General features: G+C 40.6%; 1 protein-coding gene across 1 annotated transcript in view; it reads right to left on the bottom strand.

Annotated features, from left to right (window-relative positions):
• Window positions 1-21277, bottom strand: part of LOC124277313 (peripheral plasma membrane protein CASK-like) — a 400363-nt gene that overhangs the window by 81442 nt on the left and 297644 nt on the right. The window contains 2 exon segments of the mRNA XM_046712965.1: window positions 4565-4651; window positions 13833-13919. Coding sequence (XP_046568921.1) covers window positions 4565-4651; window positions 13833-13919 — 174 coding nt within the window.

The raw sequence follows: 21277 nt of genomic DNA, 5'->3' as shown, positions 1-21277 counted from the left end.
TCCCAGTCAAAACAGATAGTGACTGCAGACGTCATTAGTCTGAACCATACTCTTGAAAACCAAGAGTAACAGAGAGGAGTGGAGAGTAACAGAGAGGAGTGGAGAAAAAAAATATCATCAGCCAGTAATATCAGGATTTTAAAAAACTATAAGTTTTAATTGTTCATAGATGTTAGATTAAAATAGATGTCCAACTAGACAGGGACGGGTGTTGGAGGGTATGTTTTTCCCAAGAAAGGCAATAGGATTAGTTGAAAGCTACTTGGTCTAGTTTTGGTCGATAGTATCAATAGTTGTAACACCAATAGTAGCCAGTTGCTGCAAGGTTGGGAGCGAGCTGAGTTTTAGTGACTATTTCTGTCAAACTGGGTCTGACACATTGAAGTATTCCAGACCAGGAGTCCACTCTTAATGACGCTAAATGTTACAAAACTATCTTCTTCATCCAGTGACATGGTACCCTTGGGACTGAAGCTATTATCCAAGCCATCAAGTGAACAAATACAGACTAGGCGAACAGACATGGGGGGAAATTGAGAGAGACAGGAGGACTGGGAGGGAAATGTGTGTGGGAAGGGGAGGCACACTGCAATCCCCAACACATATAGACTATACACATTCCTGAAGGGGCGGTTAAGTAGCCTAGTGGTTAAAGTGTTAGCTCATCACGCCGATGACCTGGGTTCGATTCCCCACATGGGTACAATGTGGGAAACCCACTACTGATATTGCTATAATATTATTCGAAGCAGCGTAAAACTATACTCACTCACATTCCTGAAAGGCTGTCATCAACTTGTGACGTTACTGTCACTTAATGCCTTATTTGAGATTAAAGAAATAAATACTGATTAATTAATGCATGAATTCATTATAACAAGAATTAATAAATCCATCAGTACCTGTAACCTCATGTATCATGTTCCTGTAACTTGCAAATATGCAGTATCAAAATTTTGAAAATCAAGGACATAAAAACTGATCTTATATGAAAGTCAACACTTCCTGTTAGATACAAAACACACTGAGGACAGTATTAACAAATCTACAATGCATAATTATGCACATTTTAAAACTTTAAAAGTATTGAAAAACGAGAAGAAGAATATGAAGATGACAGTAGAATCATGTGCTCAGGCCACCTCTTCCAGTCAAAGCAGACCAATGCACCCAAAGCAACAGGAGTTATGGCCCTTTACTGCCCCACAGTTCTAAGTACTCTCTACTTCTACAAAGATGTATGAATCTCGCCTAGAAAACCATTGATTATCTTGAAGTAAGGGAGACAACTCTTCCAAGCTTAAAGCCAAATGAAAATTTTACTGATCCATACATCTTGCTGGTTACAGAACACGCACATAAACTATTCATTCTTTTTCCACAGTTGTGAGGGAACATTCACGATTCACTGTTAACAATGAGCGGCATAATGCAGATACCGGGGTATAATGGGTTTGTAAAATAACTGAGATTGTAAGTTTACATACAGCATTGGTTCAATTGAGACCCATATTTCATATATAAGCTCTGTCGAATGTTTTGTGTTGCACATTATTCGCTCACAGTTACATGGCTACTGTGGTCAACATTGGACAACCAGACCAAGCAACCATACTGCACTGGCTTGGAGTGAGTGAGTGAGTTTAGTTTTACGCCGCTTTTAGCAATATTCCAGCAATATCACGTCGGGAGACACCAGAAATGGGTTTCACACATTTTACCCATGTGGTGAATCGAACCCGGGTCTTCGGCGTGACGAGAGAACGCTTTAGCCACTAGGCTACCCCACTGCCCCTCACCGGCATGGATGTGAGTTACCTGCAATAAATGTAAGCTGGGTTGATATTTCGTCTTGTATCTTGTAAGAACAATCATTTATGAGATTTGAGCTAAAGTTGAATCGATCTTGGCTTTTCTCAATTTCAGGAATTTCGGTGTCTTCTAAAACTCGGCTTTGACCTTTACAGCAATTTCAATTATCTTCAAGGTCAGAAGTGAATGTCACGTCAGGGTGAGAATTATTCTGGTGATATCATTATGGTCAAAGATATGGCTGACTGCAAGAGGAATGATCCACTGACCAATCATGTGTGTAACAACTTGACCATTTATAGTTTTGAGTGAGCTTAGTTATACCCACCTTTGAACATAACTGCAGTATCATCATAACATGTTGGCTTAATGTGGACAAGAGCCTGAAGTGATGATGGTGTTTGACGTCTACCATGTTTGCCAAATCCCCCAGCAATGGATATAGTGCCGGTTGACCCTAGACTAACATCTGGTCTTCGAAATGAACATATTTTACAGAAGAAAATGGATTCAAAATAATGTTAATAAAGTATAATAAAAAAGCGCCCACAGACTTTCTTGACTTCCAGCCGGAAACTGTGGTAATCTTGCCACATATTCTAGACTTGCATGGGCTGTGTTAGGTATATATGTTTCAGGGTCTGTAAGACAGATTACTCTGTCACATGACCCAAAGTTTCTGGCAATCCTAAGGGACACAACTCTGTATACAGAATTGATCTTCTGTTGCCTGGGGCAGCTGTGCCCCTTGTCTGTTTTCACCTTCAACACTACTTAAATCCCCACAGGGGTGACATTTTCAAGGGATATTTTGTCAGGTTTGTATACAACAAATTGTCCATTGTCAAAACCAGCATGAACAACACTAATACCCTGAATGTTGTCAAAAATAGATTGATATGACAATATATCACACAATGTGAACATTGGTTGGCTGTTCTTGACAACAAAAATATAAAGATGACAACAGTCGACTGTCTGTAGAATTGGAACCTTCATGGCCGATTTCTGATAAGCAACATTTCTCAGTGTCTGGAAGCATCAACCCATGCTAATCACATGGGGCATGATGCCAGAACGATTTACGATTGCGTCGCGAACAGGAGCTGCTTTCCTACCACTAATCTTGCTATCGCATGCTGCTGGTGATACTAGCCGTAGCACTAATGTCATGTATGTCTCGTTCAGGTGTTGGTATCCTTACCACTAATTCCATACACACATCCCTCAGTGGGCTCCAGACACTCTGTAATCAGTTGTCTTACAAACACTTTAGCTGGTCGATATCAACAGCTTACTCTCCTACTTGACACAACTGACTTGTGGTGTGTGTACAGCTGGGCTGCAGGCTACTCGTCAAACAATGAATGTTTCATGTAGAAGAGAAATTACAGTGGGAAGCAGGTGTGAGGAATGTTTCAATCGCGTGCTGGAGGTGATACTAGCTGTACCACTCATCTTATGTGTGTCTTGTTCAAGTGTTGTTATCCTACCACTAATTCTATACACACACCCCTCAGTGGTCTCTAGACACTGTAATCAGTTGTCTTACAAACACAAGCCTGACTGCACAGAGAAAAACTGATCAAGGAGAAAATTACTGTATTTTGTTTTCAAATTTTCTAGCATATATTGTAAATATGTAAATATGGATATGGCAAGAGGAAAAACGAAAACAAAAAGAATGTAATCCACATGGATTTGAAATTAATTTCTCCCAATCTAAGACATATTATAAATGGAAAACAGATTTTTATCATGTATCAATAAATTTTCAAATTTAGGTTAGACTTCTGTGAAATCTGTAAAACTAATTAAACTAACATGAGACTTAAAAGAAACCCAAGTTTAACTGAAATCATTTGCAAAATTTCAGAATGCTACTGAATCTATAGGCACATACATGCAGACAGTCAGTCAAGAACACAGAGTATGAGAGTGAGTGAATGAGTAAGTCAGTGAGTGAGTTTGGTTTTACACCGCTTTTAGCAATATTCCAGCAATATCACGGGAGGGGACACCAGAAATGGGCTTCACACATTGTACCCATGTGGGAATCGAACCTGTGTTTTTGGCATGACGAGCGAACGCTTCAACCACAAGGCTACCACATGTCCTCAAGTGAATGAGTAAGGTTTCAGAGAGCTTTTATCAATTCTCCAGCATCATGGCAGGAGGACACCATGAATTGACACAATGTACTCATGTGGGAATCAACCCCTTGTCTTCGGCGTGATGAGCCAACACTTTCATCACTTGGCTACCTCACCGCCCCATAAATACAAGAAGTCAGAGATGTGTCAAAGAAGCTCAGGAACTTATTTCTGAAAAGAAAGCACTGCGCAAACAAGATCCATTTGTTTTAACACACCCGGCAGCATGGCCATCCTTATTGTAGCGTGTTCCATTATAGTCTGTCCCAGACACTCTCTGAGTCATATGTTTGCAAGAAGTGCTTAATCAGCATTTCTTGGAAGTTGATGGATGACAAAGTAGACACATTTTACGGATAACAATTTCTGTATTATACCATAAAATCGTTCTCCCTACTTCGCTGATACAGTTGATGGTTTTGATTGCCACGTCTCCCTGAAGACAGTGATTGGGAAGCTATTACAGAATAATATGAAATTGTTATCCACAAATTGAGTCTTTGATATGTGTGAATGTCAATCATTTTGAAACTCTGTGTGATTGGATAAAGGTATCTGTCAATCAAACTATGGCTGCCTGTGATTGGCTGTGTACTCACCATTAGGTGTGGTTGGTGCAGCAGCTGTTTCAATTCATTACATTCTGATGCATAGGTGTCGGAGGAGTCCTGCAGCAAGTGGAGCACCTAGAACAGCAAACAGTATCTTAGCTAGAAGCTCTCATAAAATACTTCATTGTTACACTTCATACTGTGATCAATGTCTTACATGCACTTGCCCAATAAGAAAACATTGGTTTAGCTAGAAGCACTCATAAAATACTCCACTGTTACACCTCATACTGTCCTCAATGTCTAACGTACTGGCCCATTGAGAAAAACTTGGTTTAGCTAGAAGCACTCATAAAATACTCCACTGTTACACCTCATACTGTCTTCAATGTCTAACGTACTGGCCCATTGAGAAAAACTTGGTTTAGCTAGAAGCACTCATAAAATACTCCACTGTTACACCTCATACTGTGATCAATGTCTTACATGCACTACTGTGATCAATGTCTTACATGCACTGGCGATCGCCTCCGTGGTGCAGTGGTTAGAGCATCCCCCCGACAGCGGAAGGTCGCGGGTTTGATCCTCGGACGCATCATACCAAAAGACGTTTAAATATGGTACTGGTCGGCTCGGAGTGAGTATAATGTGTCTGAGTAGTATTCATGCTTAACTGTGGCATATGGTATCTTAGTGTGCTAGCACTATAAAAAACGGCTTAAGTCTGGGCTTGTACAAGCAGCCACAAATACATACACATGCATGTTGTCATATGAGCCAAATATTCTTAAGTGTGACGTTAAACCCCATTTCACTTCACCTCACATGGCCCATTGAGAAAACTTGGTTTAGACAGAAGCACTCATAAAATATTTCAATGAGTTAACACATACTGTATATAATGTATCACATGCCCTTACCCACTAAGCACTAATGGGCTTAGCCAGAAGCATTCATAAAAGACTTCATAGAGTCAACTAATACTGTATTCAATATAGCTCTTAGTTTGCCTTACATATATTAGCAAAAAACCCCACAGTTTAGCTTTATCAATGTTTGAACAAAGTTTGTTTACTTCTGCCAGATCATCGACAACAAATTTAGGCACAGTTTAATAAGTATCCACCCACCATGAAGTCTCTAACTAAATAGGAGCTTATTTTGGCAAATGCAATATATTTAACAAATATATAGCTCTAGCAAATTGAAACTCAGGAATTTCTGGAAGCATTCATGAAATATCTCCAAGAACATGGAGCCAAGAATGGATATGTCTGGTTCGACTCCATTTGAAACACTGTAGTCATATAGACTTCAGTCAAGGGACTTCTCCCTTACTGACACAAACTGCAGTACAGCTGAAATATGTTTCAGTCAGTCTTGTTCAGTAATGATCACTCCAAAATATTCCAGCCATATCATGGTTGCCTATAAACAATCAGGGCCTTCCCAGACGATCTAGTGACTGATATTATGAGCATCGCCATACTTCATCGGAGGACGACGACACACCTGCAACCAGCCCACCAAGTCTGACCATCTGACCGTTAAGTTACATCCCTTGCCAAGTTGACCGGCACAGGCTGCTGGGGATGTACTAAATCCATACAGTTTCCAAAAAAAGGATGTTTCTAGCAATGTGATGCTGAGACACAGTGTACATCAGTTTAAAAGAAATTACGATTAAGACAAGACATTGTTCCCAACACACAAGATTGTAACTAGTAAATGCTAATGCTGCCTATATAAACTGTATTGTTGACAAAAAGTGTAACATCAACTGCTTGGAGATTAATGGCAAAGATAGTGAGTTGGTTTAACACAACTTTGAACAAAAGCTCACTTAGAACAGCATGAGTGAGGGGGTCGGTTTGATTGTGGAGGAAAGACAGAAGTGATGCTTGTATCAAAAGTTTAACATTTTGGTCAAACACATGAGGATGGGTACAGAGGAATCAAACCTAGAAACAAAATTGGACTGAACCAAGGTTTGAACCCAGGATCATAGGTTTCTGTTGTGCCCAAGGGAGGCAACTCTGCAAAGATCTTAAGTGAATTTTATTCAATAGCCAATTTCCATTAAAACGACATAGGTTCCTTCATCTACATGGGACTACTTTTTGTGCAAACTGAATCAATTATTGCTTTTGATTTTTGAGTGACTGATTTGTGTTGACTCAAATATTTACAAGCTCGAGTAATGTTGTTAGGATTCATTAAACAACATTAAGCGCAACGAAGGTGATTTAATTTTGGTTGACTGACTGACCGACTGAGTTTGGTTTTACGCCGCTTTTAGCAATATTCCAGCAACATCATGGCGGGGGACACCAGAAATGGGCTTCACACAATGTACCCATGTGGGGATTCAAACCCGGGTCTTCGGCGTGACGAGCCAACGCTTTAAACACTAGACTACCCCACCGCCCCTATTTCTGGTTGAAATGGTATTAGAGATCTTCCAACATTTATACCTTCCACTATATGCAAACACACGTACTGCTTCAAACTGATGAATGTTAATCCGCAAAACTGTGAGATCAGCACAAACACAGTGCACAGGGCGGCTGGACTTTCACAGAAATTTCAAAATAGCATCCCCTCAGTGATAAGGGTCCTCCTGTACAGAACAATCTCTAAGGGTTATTTTAGTCCAGTACTAAAACACAGACCTTGCAAGAGATGTATCAAAACGCTGCCCTCTACAAGTGATTCTCAAGTGTTCTTATATTCTGTTACCACAAAATAAAAATGTCTAGACTCGTTGTGATACACAATCCTACCTGTCAAGATTTTTATCACATAGTTTCCGATTTGAATTGATGAAACAAGAAAATCCTTTATTTTAAGCCAGACCTGGACTATCTAGTGTCAGTTGTTTATGTCTAGACAGTAATCTTTCCCTGCAACTAATTCCTGTAGTAGACAGGTGGTCCGATCCGATTCATTTATGCATTGTCAGCGTATTTGGTTGAACAATTGTTATGTTATAAACGAGTCGGAACAACTATTACTCTGTTCAAGATCTTATAAGAATTTGGTGAAAAGTTGGGGGTGGGGGTGGGGTTTCTCTTGTAAGAATAAAATGAAATGAGAAAGGTTTGACAGGATTAATGAATAAGCAATATTTGGGATTCACCATTTATGAAAGGTGTGACTGGGTCAGGAATCAGGGAGGGTCAACCAAATATTTGGCAGTCTCTAGGGTTAGATTGTTGCAAAATAATACACGTACTGGGAAAGAGTCATGTAACCATGGATACTTCCAGATAACATACTGTAAGCTTTTGTGCCCTTCTGCGTGAGTCAGGAAACATTTACCTGTACTTGGGGAATGGCATCCAAAGATGGGTAGGTCATTATTTTCATTACATTTGGTCACCTAACAACTCTGACCCTTATCCAACTGTGATCAATGACTAGTCTGTTACCCTTCATGAAACAGCTGCTGAGTGTCACTGTGTCTCCCAACCTTGTCTCCCAATGAGGATTTCTAGTTAAATGTGTTCCCAGCATACCAAACCTAAGTCCTTGAGGAGATTCACGTCCAGAATTGATCTCCATTCTACTATTTTTAGGAAATAACACAATACTTAGTATGAAACAACATAGATACTTAAATAGGACACCGAGTTTAACACCTCAAATAGACATGTTCACACATTGAGTTGTGTCTTCAGCTGTAGCAAGTGAGTGAAGGGTCATAAAATCCCCTAGTCTAGACAACAGGGACACAACACATATATCCATTTTCCACAAAATTACTTCCACAAAGAATATCCCTCAGTGAGATGAAACAAAAGCTGCCAGGAGATATGTAGTTTAATGTAACTGCATCACAATGCATTGCAGCCCATTGTGACATCATCAGTTACCATGACATCACAGTCAAACGACATTACTAATCTCCCTGTCACTAGCAGGGCCTAGATTTCCGAAGCTCTCTTAGCACTAAGATAGTCGTAAGTTAATGTTAATGTATAGCACGTACAACCATGTTAACACTAGGAGCGCTTCGATAATCTAGGCCCTGGTCAGTAGTATTTTAAACACTCAAGACACTGGACATAGCTGTTTACCGACTGAATAAAGTTGGAAACATTATTTTTGGATGATAAATAGAATCTAACTCTTAACATAGCATTTGGAATATTTTAAACTTTTATTAATGAGGGCTGATACCGGAAATATCAGAAGACATAAGGTGAGACAAAGGTCCCCGAGAAGTCAAGTCTGTTTATGTGAAAGAAGACTTAGATTCAAACAACCTTTCTCTATCATCACTCTGTGTCTCATTCAAACTTAAATCCCCCAAAATATACTTAGCATTAAGTTGAGTAATTACAGATGTGTGTAAAGGCTGTTATTATGTATACACATAGAGAATAATAAAAAAATTCATCAGTTGATAAATTAAGACTTTATGATACATTTGAGTCAATATGTCTATACCAGAATATCTGATCAATGACAACCTTTCCTTTTAGTTGACAGACCAAAGATCAGAGGATGCCAGTAACAGCAGATCCTGGCACACCACAATAAGCAGATCCTGGCATGCTCAAGGACGTCAACACTGTACTACGTACTGTTGGGTTTACAAGCACAACTCAATTAGCACCGTCTCTTCAAGAAAGACAAAAACCTCTCGCACAAAATGACAACACTCATATAGGATTTCCTGGCCTGCAAACCACTGCTTCAGTGAGACAAAAACAGAATATATTGAAACTGGCAATGATGGAGAGAGAACTAATTAGATAGAACATGATATATGGGAATCCTGAGATGAATTCATCTACTTTATGATGAATCCAGCTCTCAGATTCTCCCTGGAGGAAGCACTTCAACATTCACATCCACAAAGTATTCATTATGTTCCAGAGTATGTCCAGATCTGCTGATTCCCGCCAAACTAACAACACTTTTTTATATATTTAATGATGAAATACTATATCTGAAAATTTAAAAAAAGATATTTCGCTCAAGTGCCAGAACTACTTTTATTCTACCTCAGTGATATGACTTTTTCTGAGAAAGACCTTGAACGTCATGCAAAAAACATACAAAATATATATGACATTTGCCTTTTTTGTGAATGTATGCCACATTGCGATCTTAAAATATTGACATTTTCACTTGTGACATCATCATGAATATATCAACTTTGTAAGTCACTTGATGTGAAGAAAATTTTATCTAAAAGAAATGTAATTCAAATCTAAAAAATAATTCTTTCCAGAATTTACAAATCCCAGATTGGGGGGAACTGAATGAAGATGTGTTCATTTATAGATGTTTGTGACTTGTGACAAGAACTGAAGAGTTTAGTTTTTGTTCTATAATATTCTTCAAACATGGAAGATTATCAGTATTACTATTCCTGGAACTCTAAGAACTGACATTTGTTTAGAATGCGAGGTTCATTCCAGTTCAGATTTATATGTAGAATATTTTATTAGCTGAGGAATTAAGCTTTTTCTTCCTTCAAATTCATAAATTGAGCAGGAACTTTGTGAAGAAGATTACGATGTGGGGTTAGTTTAGCCATCCTTATCAGTACTGAACTTTGACCATTGTTGAACATGTAGTGAAGATATTTTAAATTTATGAAACTTTTTAACTGAATATTGTGTTATTCTGCATGAGTGTTTGCCAACTAACAATGAAATAACATGACATTCACAGTGCAGCTGCCATTAACTGAATTGAGTAAGTTGGGTTTATGGCTATGTTGAACAGTATCCATATTTCACAGAATGTCAGCATGACATAGGAGGAAAGCCTGATGAGATGCAGGGCCCGATGTTTACCATTTTACTGAAACCCACAATAACTTGCTGACATACCAAAGACAGCGTCAGGACAAAACAGGATTCAAACTCACAAGATCTCTGGGATGCCCAAGGGGCGCAACTCTGCACATCAAACTTGCATCAACTGAGCCACCCAAGTGAGGTGAGGTGAGGTGAAATTGCGTTTTACGTCGTGCTTGAGAATATTTCGCTCATATGACGACGTGCATGCGTGTGTATGTGTGTGTGGCTGCTTGTACTAGCCCAGACTTAAGCTGGTTGTATAGTGCTAGCCCACTGAGATACCATGCCGCAGTGAAGCATGAATACCCCACTCAGACACATTGAACTGACTCCGAGCCGACCAGTCCTTGCTGTACCCATTAATGCCGAGCGCCAGACAGGGACCAACTAGTACCATATTTTAACGTCTTTTGGTATGACGCGGTCGGGGATCGAACCCGCGACCTTCCGCTCTCCCGGGCGGACGCTCTAACCACTACACCAAGGAAGCGGTCGAGCCACCCAAGTCCCAATGCCAGACTTAAGAGATCATTAAACATAAGGTGGGTGAAGAAGACTTTTACCTCAATAATAATTTCATTTTTAAAAATGGCCAGCCCAAAATTTACTTTTCAGACATAAAATTGTAAACTCCTTTTAACATTTTCTTTTCAATAAAAGAAGGTTTGACTTCTACAACATGATGGAAACTTGTAAAAGAAATCTCTATTTCATAGAAAAACTCAACCTTCTCCTGCAAACTGTATGGAAACAACACCCCTAATGTTATGTCTTAAAGAATAAGAAGAATGTGTTTATGTTCAAAGACATTTCCCTGTCTTTTCCATCGTTTGTAATTAAACACCCATTCCTTTATCTTCTGGTCACGAATGACCATCCTGTGATGTAGCAATACCTTAAGAGTTTTCAGATTCCGATGGAACTGTTTCCTTTGCTTCAAGATCAAGCATGGAAATTATTTTCTGTCGCAGGGCAACACCTCACTAAGATATTGCATCCACTGCCGCCAAGTAGCTCGCCATCATTATTGATTATCATAGAAATAATTAAGCAATGGAGCTGGGCTGACACCAAAATAATGTGGTTTTGCGGGGTGTATCCAACTGTTTCTGCTGCCACTTTGTTTGGTGCGAGGCGGAGTGGGTAATGGCACCAATGTCCACTTGCCGTGATATATCGGTGTGGTGGTGGAAGCAAATCGCAAAGACATTATACATGGCTGATAACTTGGAAATGCTATCTTCCTGCTGACCTCTCAACAGGCAATCGAAATTCTTGGCTGTTTGTGTCGACAGTGATGTATCAGGTGGTGTTTACTGTGTGGGTGGAAGGCAGGGTGTGGATATATTGGGACATCAAAACATATTAAAAACATTTGAGAAATAAGAAATCATTTACTTGTAGTTAGAGAACACCACTAGAGTGAGTGGGCAGGTGATTTTCATGGTGAGTGAGTGAGTGAGGTTCAATAATCCAGTTATAACAAGAAGACAAAGTCATCAATATCCCCCGGAATGGCAAAATACTCTTCATGATTATGTCTACGAGTTATGATTATGTCAAATATTTAGGTGTGTATATAGAAATATTTAGGTGTGTATATAGAAAAGTGGAAGGAGAGTATTGAGAATTCCCAAACTACCAAAAGGCACCAGTACACCACCAGACCAATCTATGGAGTGAAGGACGGTTTTACAGTTCTGCTCTGGAAAAGAGTCCATTTCAGTTTAATACCCCCAAAACTACCAAAAGGCACCAAAACAGCATGTATTGCCAAGCGGGGATAAAAATACAGGCAATAAGTCTTAGAGCTAAGATGGCATGTGGTGAGAGGTCATTCATTAACGAGCTTGAAGGTTATTCAACCAAGTAGGTTCACCAGATTACACACTTTTCTTCTCATGTGCAAGTGGCACAATGGTATACAGACGGTAACCTTACGTAACTGGACGGACCCGTGAAGATCCGGGTTAGAATTGATCTTCAGTAGCCCATGCTTGTGGTAGGAGGTGACTAACAAGATCGGGTGGTCAGGCTCGCTCACTTGGTTGACACCTGTCATCGGTTCCCAATTGTGTACGTCGATGCTCATGCTGTTGTTCACTGGATTGTCTGGTCCAGACTCAATTATTTACAGACCACTGCCATATAGCTGGAATATTGCTGAGTGTGGCATAAAACTAAACTCAATCACATTATTTTCCCTACTGCCAAGCCCTAATTAAAGCAAGTTTAGATTTCCTCAGGTTCTGAATCTCTGGTCTCCTTTTCAATTTAAATTGGCTTGTTTGTTACTATCAAAATAATATATATTCAGAGACTAAGCGTTAGTCTACAGTTGCTAGTGACAGTCAAGATGGCCCAATATCTACATCATGCAAGAATCCAGAAAGATTCCCAGACAGGTTCCACTAGAACAGTTCCTGGTGATGGTCAGGGTGGCCCAAGATCCACATCATGCAAGTATCCAGGAAGATTCCAAGACAGGTTCCACTAGAACAGTTCCTGGTGATGGTCAGGGTGGCCCAAGATCTACATCATGCAAGAATCCAGGAAGATTCCCAAACAGGTTCCACTAGAACAGTTCCTGTTGATCGTCAGGGTGGCCCAAGAACTACATCATGCAAGAATCCAGGAAGATTCCCAGACAGGTTCCACTAGAACAGTTGCTGGTTATGGTCAGGGTGGCCCAAGATCTACATCATGCAAGAATCCAGGAAGATTCCCAGACAGGTTCCACTAGAACAGTTCCTGGTGATGGTCAGGGTGGCCCAAGAACTACATCATGCAAGAATCCAGGAAGATTCCCAAACAGGTTCCACTAGAACAGTTGCTGGTGATGGTCAGGGTGGCCCAAGAACTACATCATGCAAGAATCCAGGAAGATTCCCAGACAGGTTCCACTAGAACAGTTGCTGGTGATGGTCAGGGTGGCCCAAAATCTATATCATGCAAGAATCCAGGAAGATTCCCAGACAGGTTCCACTAGAACAGTTCCTGGTGATGGTCAGGGTGGCCCAAGATCCACATCATGCAAGAATCCAGGAAGATTCCCAGACAGGTTCCACTAGAACAGTTGCTGGTGATGGTCAGGGTGGCCCAAAATCTATATCATGCAAGAATCCAGGAAGATTCCCAGACAGGTTCCACTAGAACAGATCTGGGTGATGGTGAGGGTGGCCAAAGATCTAGATCACGCAAGAATCCAAGAAGATTCCCAGACAGGTTCCATTAGAACAGTTCCTGGTGATGGTCAGGGTGGCCCAAGAACTACTTCATTACTGCACAAATGAAGACCGATTACCTTGACAGGTGCCAATACAACAGCTCTAGAGACACAAGATCTTCATCTCTGTCCAATGAACACACAAAAATACTACAGGAGACTGGGGCAGCCAGCTTACTCTATCAACTGATGCCATAGTTAATACTAACGTATCTATATGTTCTAGCTACTGCTGTAGAAGGTCGTGCTAAGCAATGAAAGTGTTATTTACCATGTCCCTTACCTCCTTGGCTCGAGGTACTGCTTCAGATGGTCGACGTGTGGGACTGAGTGACTTCGTGTTGATCTTGTCATAAAGCTGGAAACAGACAGAATCAGTGTGAACATGGTGCGGGAATATGTATCGTTATTCTCTGTTTAAACATGGTATATGACTCCATATCGCTGGAAGACATAAACAACAACATTATGCTTTCGCGGATCTGTTATTGATTCCCAGGAACACACCATCCTGAAACTTGATAATGTTATTAAAATATTAAAATATTATTTTCTGAAATAGAAATATTTCATGTCAACTAGCACTCTCCTCCAATTGGGTGGCTGGGTGGCCTTGTGGGTAAAGCATTTGGTTGGGATGCTGAAGGTCTGGGTTTGATTCCTCAAATGAGTACAATATATTGAAAGTTCATGTTTGGTATCTCATGCAATGCTACACTTAGATATCACCAAACCAAACCCGCTCATCCTTCTAATCATCAACTACACCTGTGGACTTCGAGCAACTGCAGATGCTCCACAAAAAAACTTTAACTTCTCATGATACAACACCTGAACTACAAGGAAATGATAGCATGAAACCTACATGCCATCATTTCCATATAGTTCAGGTGTGAATTAAGTGCAAAGCGTTATCAACAAATTTATTCTTTTTATAACTGGAGGAAGAGAAAAGAAACTAGCAGCTGCTCAAGATCACCTCGTATTGGTCACTCCCAAAGTGGCTTTGCTGTGAAAGGATTGTAGTTATTGCAGAAGTTCATCAAAATATTGAGTACCCCTGACAGGTAATGTAACATCCACTGTTGCATCGTCAGGCTACCTTTAACCATGTGATTGTGTTTGACTGACTGACTGAGTTTGGTTTTACGCCGCTTTGAGCAATATTCCAGCAACATCACGGCGGGGGACACCAGAAATGGGCTTCACACATTGTACCCATGTGGGGATTCGAACCCGGGCCTTCGGTGTGACGAGCCAACGCTTGAACCATTAGGCTACCCCACCGCCCCTGAACCCTGAAGAAGTCAGACCATGATTAAGAAGCACCCCATAAAAATTCAAACCAGAAATGTTCACTTAGCAACATTCTTGATATGAAAGTTAACTAATCCGAAAATATACAAATATTTGCAATGTGTCTGCTTATTTTCCACCTTGAGTATATCAACAGCTGATGTACTTAATAGTCTGTCCCACAGTCCCTGAACCACATTATTTTCCCCACTGCCAAGCCCTCTCTGCAATGCTAAAGCCCTAAATAAAGCAAGTCTACATTTCCTCAGGTTCAGGTTCTGAATCTCTGGGCTTCCTGGGGCTCCTTTTCAATTAAAAATTAATATATCAAAATAATATATATTCAGAGACTAAGTGTAAGTCTACTAATGTACCAAACACTGTAATTTGTGTGACAAGCAACCACTTGATCTGCTGGGCTACTGCACTGCCCCTTAGCACTAAGATTGCATTGTGATAGTGATGTCGGCTGATTCATTCACTCAATCATTTCCACAAGTGGATGAAGCACAAACCAACTCACACCGACCCTTGGACAAGGCCTGTCCATCACAACCACTCCACAGCCTCTGGTCACTGACTCGATCTGACCAATCACTGACCTGTATGACTTCTGACCTTGGGTCATGTGACACTGCAGATTAATCAGCACATACTGTTTGGAGATCGGTGACTGAGGGGTTGTGGACGGACTATTAATGTGTTTATGCCGTGTCCGTAAATGTGCGTTGATATGTTGTGGGGGTCCGTTAATGTTATGGATACAAACATATTAAAAATTGTTTCATAATGTGATAATTCTTACAACATTGTCATACAAAACCGACACAATGATTACATGCATTTATAAACATGATTTATAATGACAATGTGCATTAAAAAGTATCACATGGTTAATAGTTCTGAAGCAAAAACACCCTAATTCCTTCTTTTAGAAATCTATGTTAAAAGCAGGCCAACTGTAGAACAACTATTACAATCCAAATTGTAATTCCAAACCAGCAGTAATTATCGCAATCGTTCATGTGCGTTGCAAGCTGATGATTGAAACCGCTCATTACTTTACGAGTCAGTGAACAATTGGGAATTTGTTTTTTATCAAAACTGAGTGTGCTGGGTTCAAACTTTGAACAGCATTTCAGTTAAATATTGAAATATTAAGATGTGAGGTAAATGGGGTTGAAAGTTGCAATCAAGATTATTTTTGTTGAACAACAATGTGTATGTATGCGTGTATGCATGTGTGTACGTGTGTGCATATGTGTCTGCTTGTGTCAGAATGAGTGAGTGAGTGAGTTTGATTTTACGCCGCTTTTAGCAATATTCCAGCAATATCACGGCAGGGGACACCAGAAATGGGCTTCACACATTTTACCCATGTGGGGAATCGAACCAGGTCCTTCAGCGTGAAGAGCGAACGCTTTACCTACTAGGTTACCCCAACGTCCGAGACTGATGGCAGTTTAGAAATATACCCGTGAAGATCCGCGTTAGAATTCGTTTTCAGCAATCCATGCTTGTCATAGGAGACAACTAATGGGATCAGGTGGTCAGGCTCACTGTCTAGGATCACACATGTCATTGTATACCAACCGTGTACACTGATGCTCATACTGTTGATCACTAGATTGTCATTCCAGACTCAATTATTTACAGACAGCTGGAAAACTGAGTGTGGCATTAAACAAAAAGCAAAACCAGACCGAACCCCGCAATCAAATCTTAATGGAAGTCAAACATGTCCCCAACACAGATCTGTTAGAAATGGCTACTTCTTTCTTGTAAATTCTCATGTCGTCAATATTGGCCCAAATCAATACGAGAACGTCCGGAGCTAAGATCTATCAAACCCCTTACAACTGGATCTGTGAGTCTGTCCTGAATACGTAACCACCTTCCCATGTTGGCAACTCTGGTGTCTGGTGAGTTGGGAAGACTCCAGCGCCTATCACATTAACGGCCCCCATTTGTTCATACCTCAAAACATCTCACATTAACATCACACATCAAATATTAACATCATTCATCAACCACACATCATCAATCTGTTCACTTTTTCAAACATTCAACATCCATCATCCCTAAGTACTTCACTCAGCTCATTTTTAAATTGTCCATCACGGCAGTTCCATCAATTCAGGGAAATTCTTTCAGTCAAAAAATCAAATTGTCAGCGGTATACAGCATGTCAGACAGATCACTCGAAAAGTGTCCTCAATCAGGGCTCAGACAAACACAGGTTCAGCCCAGATTATGAATAATTTATCATTTAATCTTCACACTACTATTTCATTAATCACAAACAGAAACTAGCTGAAATCAGGGAAGTGAGAGGGAGGAGAGGTACGGGAATCAGACAGCATCGTGTCCGATCCCTTTCTTCCATTGTTGGACGGTCAAGATGGCGCTCGGTCAAACAGAGCTAAATATAACATGAACTTTAATTCAGTCCTGATTTGGCAAGAAAATCTCAACTGTTGACATTCAACCATATCTAAATGAGCTATAAACTTGGGTTTAATATAGATCTTAGGTTATATCTGTTCGTGGGCGGATATTCTGCTGCAAATGTCATTAAATATTCCCAAGATGGGATCAATCATTTCCTAACTCCAGTCCAACTATCCCCCGCATATCAAAGTGTTTGGACTGGGACAGGTGACCTGGGTACTTGGGTAGGACTTGGTGGCCATCAGACCACCGAACTCCGTGTTTGATGATGCAAGACAATAAACGCCATGTTGCACTACAAGTTGAAAATGTTCCCATTTCTTTCTGAATCTGCATGCCTTCCTTCTTACTTATGTATGTCTGAATAAAATTAGAACTTCAGTCAGCTTCAGTGTATGCTTGATCAGATCGTGTTATCTGTTTATATAAATACCTTTTACCAGGGCTCCTGTACAATATTTCCCCTTGAGACATTTTGTACTAACTTTTGAAAAGGATATCAGGTAGTGTTGGGTAATACAAGGGTTTGGAGCCAGGGTAGGGTTGGGTACAGTGAGGTTTGGCTCCTGGGTTGGGCTTGATGCAATGGGGTTGGGTAGCAGGGTAGGGTTGGGTTATATGGTGTTGGATACAATGGGTTGGGTAGCAAGGTAGGGTTGGGTTATATGGTGTTGGATACAATGGGGTTGGGTAGCAGGGTAGGGTTGGGTTATAGGGTGTTGGATACAATGGGGTTGGGTAGCAGGGTGGGGTTGGGTTATATGGGGTTGGATACAATGGGGTTGGGTAGCAGGGTAGGGTTGGGTTATATGGGGTTGGATACAATGGGGTTGGGTAGCAGGGTAGGGTTGGGTTATAGGGTGTTGGATACAATGGGGTTGGGTAGCAGGGTAGGGTAGGGTTATATGGTGTTGGATACAATGTGGTTGGGTAGTAGGGTAGGGTTGGGTTATAGGGTGTTGGATACAATGGGGTTGGGTATTAGGGTGGGGTTGGGTTATAGGGTGTTGGATACAATGGGGTTGGAGGTAGCAGGGTAGGGTTGGGTTATATGGTGTTGGATACAATGGGGTCAGGTAGCAGGGTAGGGTTGGGTTATATGGTGTTGGATACAATGGGGTTGGGTAGCAGGGTAGGGTTGGGTTATATGGTGTTGGATACAATGGGGTTGGGTAGCAGGGTAGGGTTGGGTTATATGGTGTTGGATACATTGGGGTTGGGTAGCAGGGTAGGGTTGGGTTATATGGTGTTGGATACAATGGGGTTGGGTAGCAGGGTAGGGTTATAGGGTTTTTGATACAATGGGGTTGGGTATTAGGGTAGGGTAGGGTTATATGGTGTTGGATACAATGGGGTTGGGTAGCAGGGTAGGGTTGGGTTATATGGTGTTGGATACAATGTGGTTGGGTAGCAGGGTAGGGTTGGGTTATATGGTGTTGGATACAATGGGGTTGGGTAGCAGGGTAGGGTTATAGGGTTTTGGATACAATGTGGTTGGGTAGTAGGGTAGGGTTGGGTTATAGGGTGTTGGATACAATGGGGTTGGGTATTAGGGTAGGGTAGGGTTATATGGTGTTGGATAACAAGGCAGGTTTGGGTAATATCGGGTTGGGTACCTGGGTAGTACATTTGGACTTGTTAAAGCCCATCCAAGTATTCAGAACATCCAGACCAAACTTGACTTTCTACCATTTGGGGTGGAACATGAGAAAACTATGGAGCCAGGAATATTTATGGAATGCAGACGACAAGAACCACTGATGGACATGACAATTTATACACGAGATGATCATATAGGGTAACACCCACGTGTCAGAACTGCTTTTGATCGAAGTGATTGAGGCTGATGCACAAACTGATTCCAGAAATTGCCCCCACTGTTAGTGAATTCATGCGAGGAAGCAAGTCTGATTAGTAAATAGATGCACTTCAAATTCTTATCAGCCGAGCTGAATCAAGAGATTTATGCACGAGCTGCCTCCTCTCGGAGTAAGAGGGAGCTGTACAAACATTTGGCTAGGATGCAAAACCTGCGGGCCTTCAATCACCATCCATTGGGTAATTTGCAAGATTATACACCAAACACTTGATATGAAAGGTTTTCATGGTGGCATCAACTAAAACACCTCATTCCTAAGACAATAACGCTCTATCATGATATGCAGCTTCTCCAGATGCTCCAATAATTCCAGATCGGACTTGCTATCTACAGAACCTGACGGTAGAAGTGCTATTAGTCGCATGGCAGTCAAAGCATGAGATTATATATCTTATTTAATAGATGCCATATATCTCAGATATAGGAGGAATGCTATATGCATTGATCATAAAATAGATGTTGTCAGTCAGTGCATTGAAAATATGCTGCTCAAATAAAGTTGAAGAACACCTCCAACTGGAGGGCTGTCTGTTGCAGTTGTGTTTGTAGTTTTACACCACTTTTCGCAATATTCCAGCAATATCATGGATGAGACATCAGAAATGGGGTTCCTATATTGCAACCATGTGTAGAATTGAACAGGGATCTTCGGTGTGACAGGCGAACACTTTAACCACTAGGGTAACTGACCGGCCACTGTGTGTTGCAACACCCAACAGGTAGGACAGATTATCTATTGGGTGTTTTTTAACTCCTTTTAAACATTATAATTACAGCATGGAATATATTAAATCCATTAGAGCAAAGGTGTTATATCTGGATGTTATATGTCTCACTTATGTCATGGATAGTGTATATATACTAAGGGAAAAATATATAGGATCACATGAAAGCACAAGTGTTCCTTTATTTTTTTGTAAGGTTTCTTCACAAGCTATGCGTACAACCTTGAGAAGAAACCTGGAGTACAAGCTTGAGAAGAAACCTGGAAAAAAATGAGTACAAGCTTGTGAAGAAACCTGGAAAAAATTGTGCTTTCATGTGATCCTTTATTTTTTTCTCTCATTATATATCATCACTATACATTGTATTATATATACCTCAGTTATAGCATATTATATATACCTCAGTTATAGCAAGCACATTAAACATTTCAGCAGAGCATGGATGCAGAGATCTCAGTCAATCAATACATGTTATAATACATGCAGGAAAAGGCATGTATAGGAGACTGATAAACACCCTCAAGGTTAAACAGAACTAAACCTATTAAACTGAAACTAAGATAAGTGGTGATTAAATTGCAGGACAATTTCTTTGACTAACTGGGGCCGTGGGGTAGCCTAATGGTTAAAGCGTTGGCTCGTCACGCTGAAGACCCGGGTTTGAATCCCCACATGGGCACAATGGGTGAAGCCCATTTCTGGTGTCCCCCGCCGTGATGTTGCTGGAATATTGCTAAAAGCGGCGTAAAACCAAACTCAGTCAGTCAGTCTTTGACTAACTTACTTCAATACTTGAATTGATTTTTTCAGTCACCAATTTGGTGTCGCATCTTGTCAGTCAACACACAAAATGGCACCATGTGCTCGAGTTCTAACATAATGCAGCCAAGCACCGTGTATAAAACAAAGGAAGACAAACACATTTTTATTTTATTGCTAATATAGGGACTTTGTATCACTTGGTGACATGCTTCGTTCAGGATTGATAGACAGGGTATATAAAAAAGAATCGATTTAGAAGGTTTTTACATGGAACCACCTCTTTATAGCGATATACAGTAGTTAAAGCATGGATGGTATATATTTTGGTTATACCATAGTAACCAAAAAAAACATAAAATTATTCAGTTCAAATGGAGCATTTCTACAAATAAATAAACAGAAGGAAGAATTGTAAGATAAAACCTTTTGACGGATGCATGTCAGGAAGGGCCAGGGTTTTATTTGTAATGCAACACGTTTACGGGGAAAAGTTGCAACATTTACAGTTAATGGATGTATTAAGGAAAATTCACTCAGTCTCTCTAACACTGCAGGAGTCATTAAGAAACAGCTTTATCATTCCCACATAATTCCATCAGTGAG

The sequence above is a fragment of the Haliotis rubra genome, unplaced genomic scaffold (assembly GCF_003918875.1).
Source record: "Haliotis rubra isolate DU_JTF1 unplaced genomic scaffold, ASM391887v1 Scf22, whole genome shotgun sequence".
In the NCBI taxonomy this organism is placed as follows: domain Eukaryota; kingdom Metazoa; phylum Mollusca; class Gastropoda; order Lepetellida; family Haliotidae; genus Haliotis; species Haliotis rubra.
Note: the sequence above shows the minus strand (reverse complement) of the source record. Positions and strands in the feature narration are given on the sequence as shown.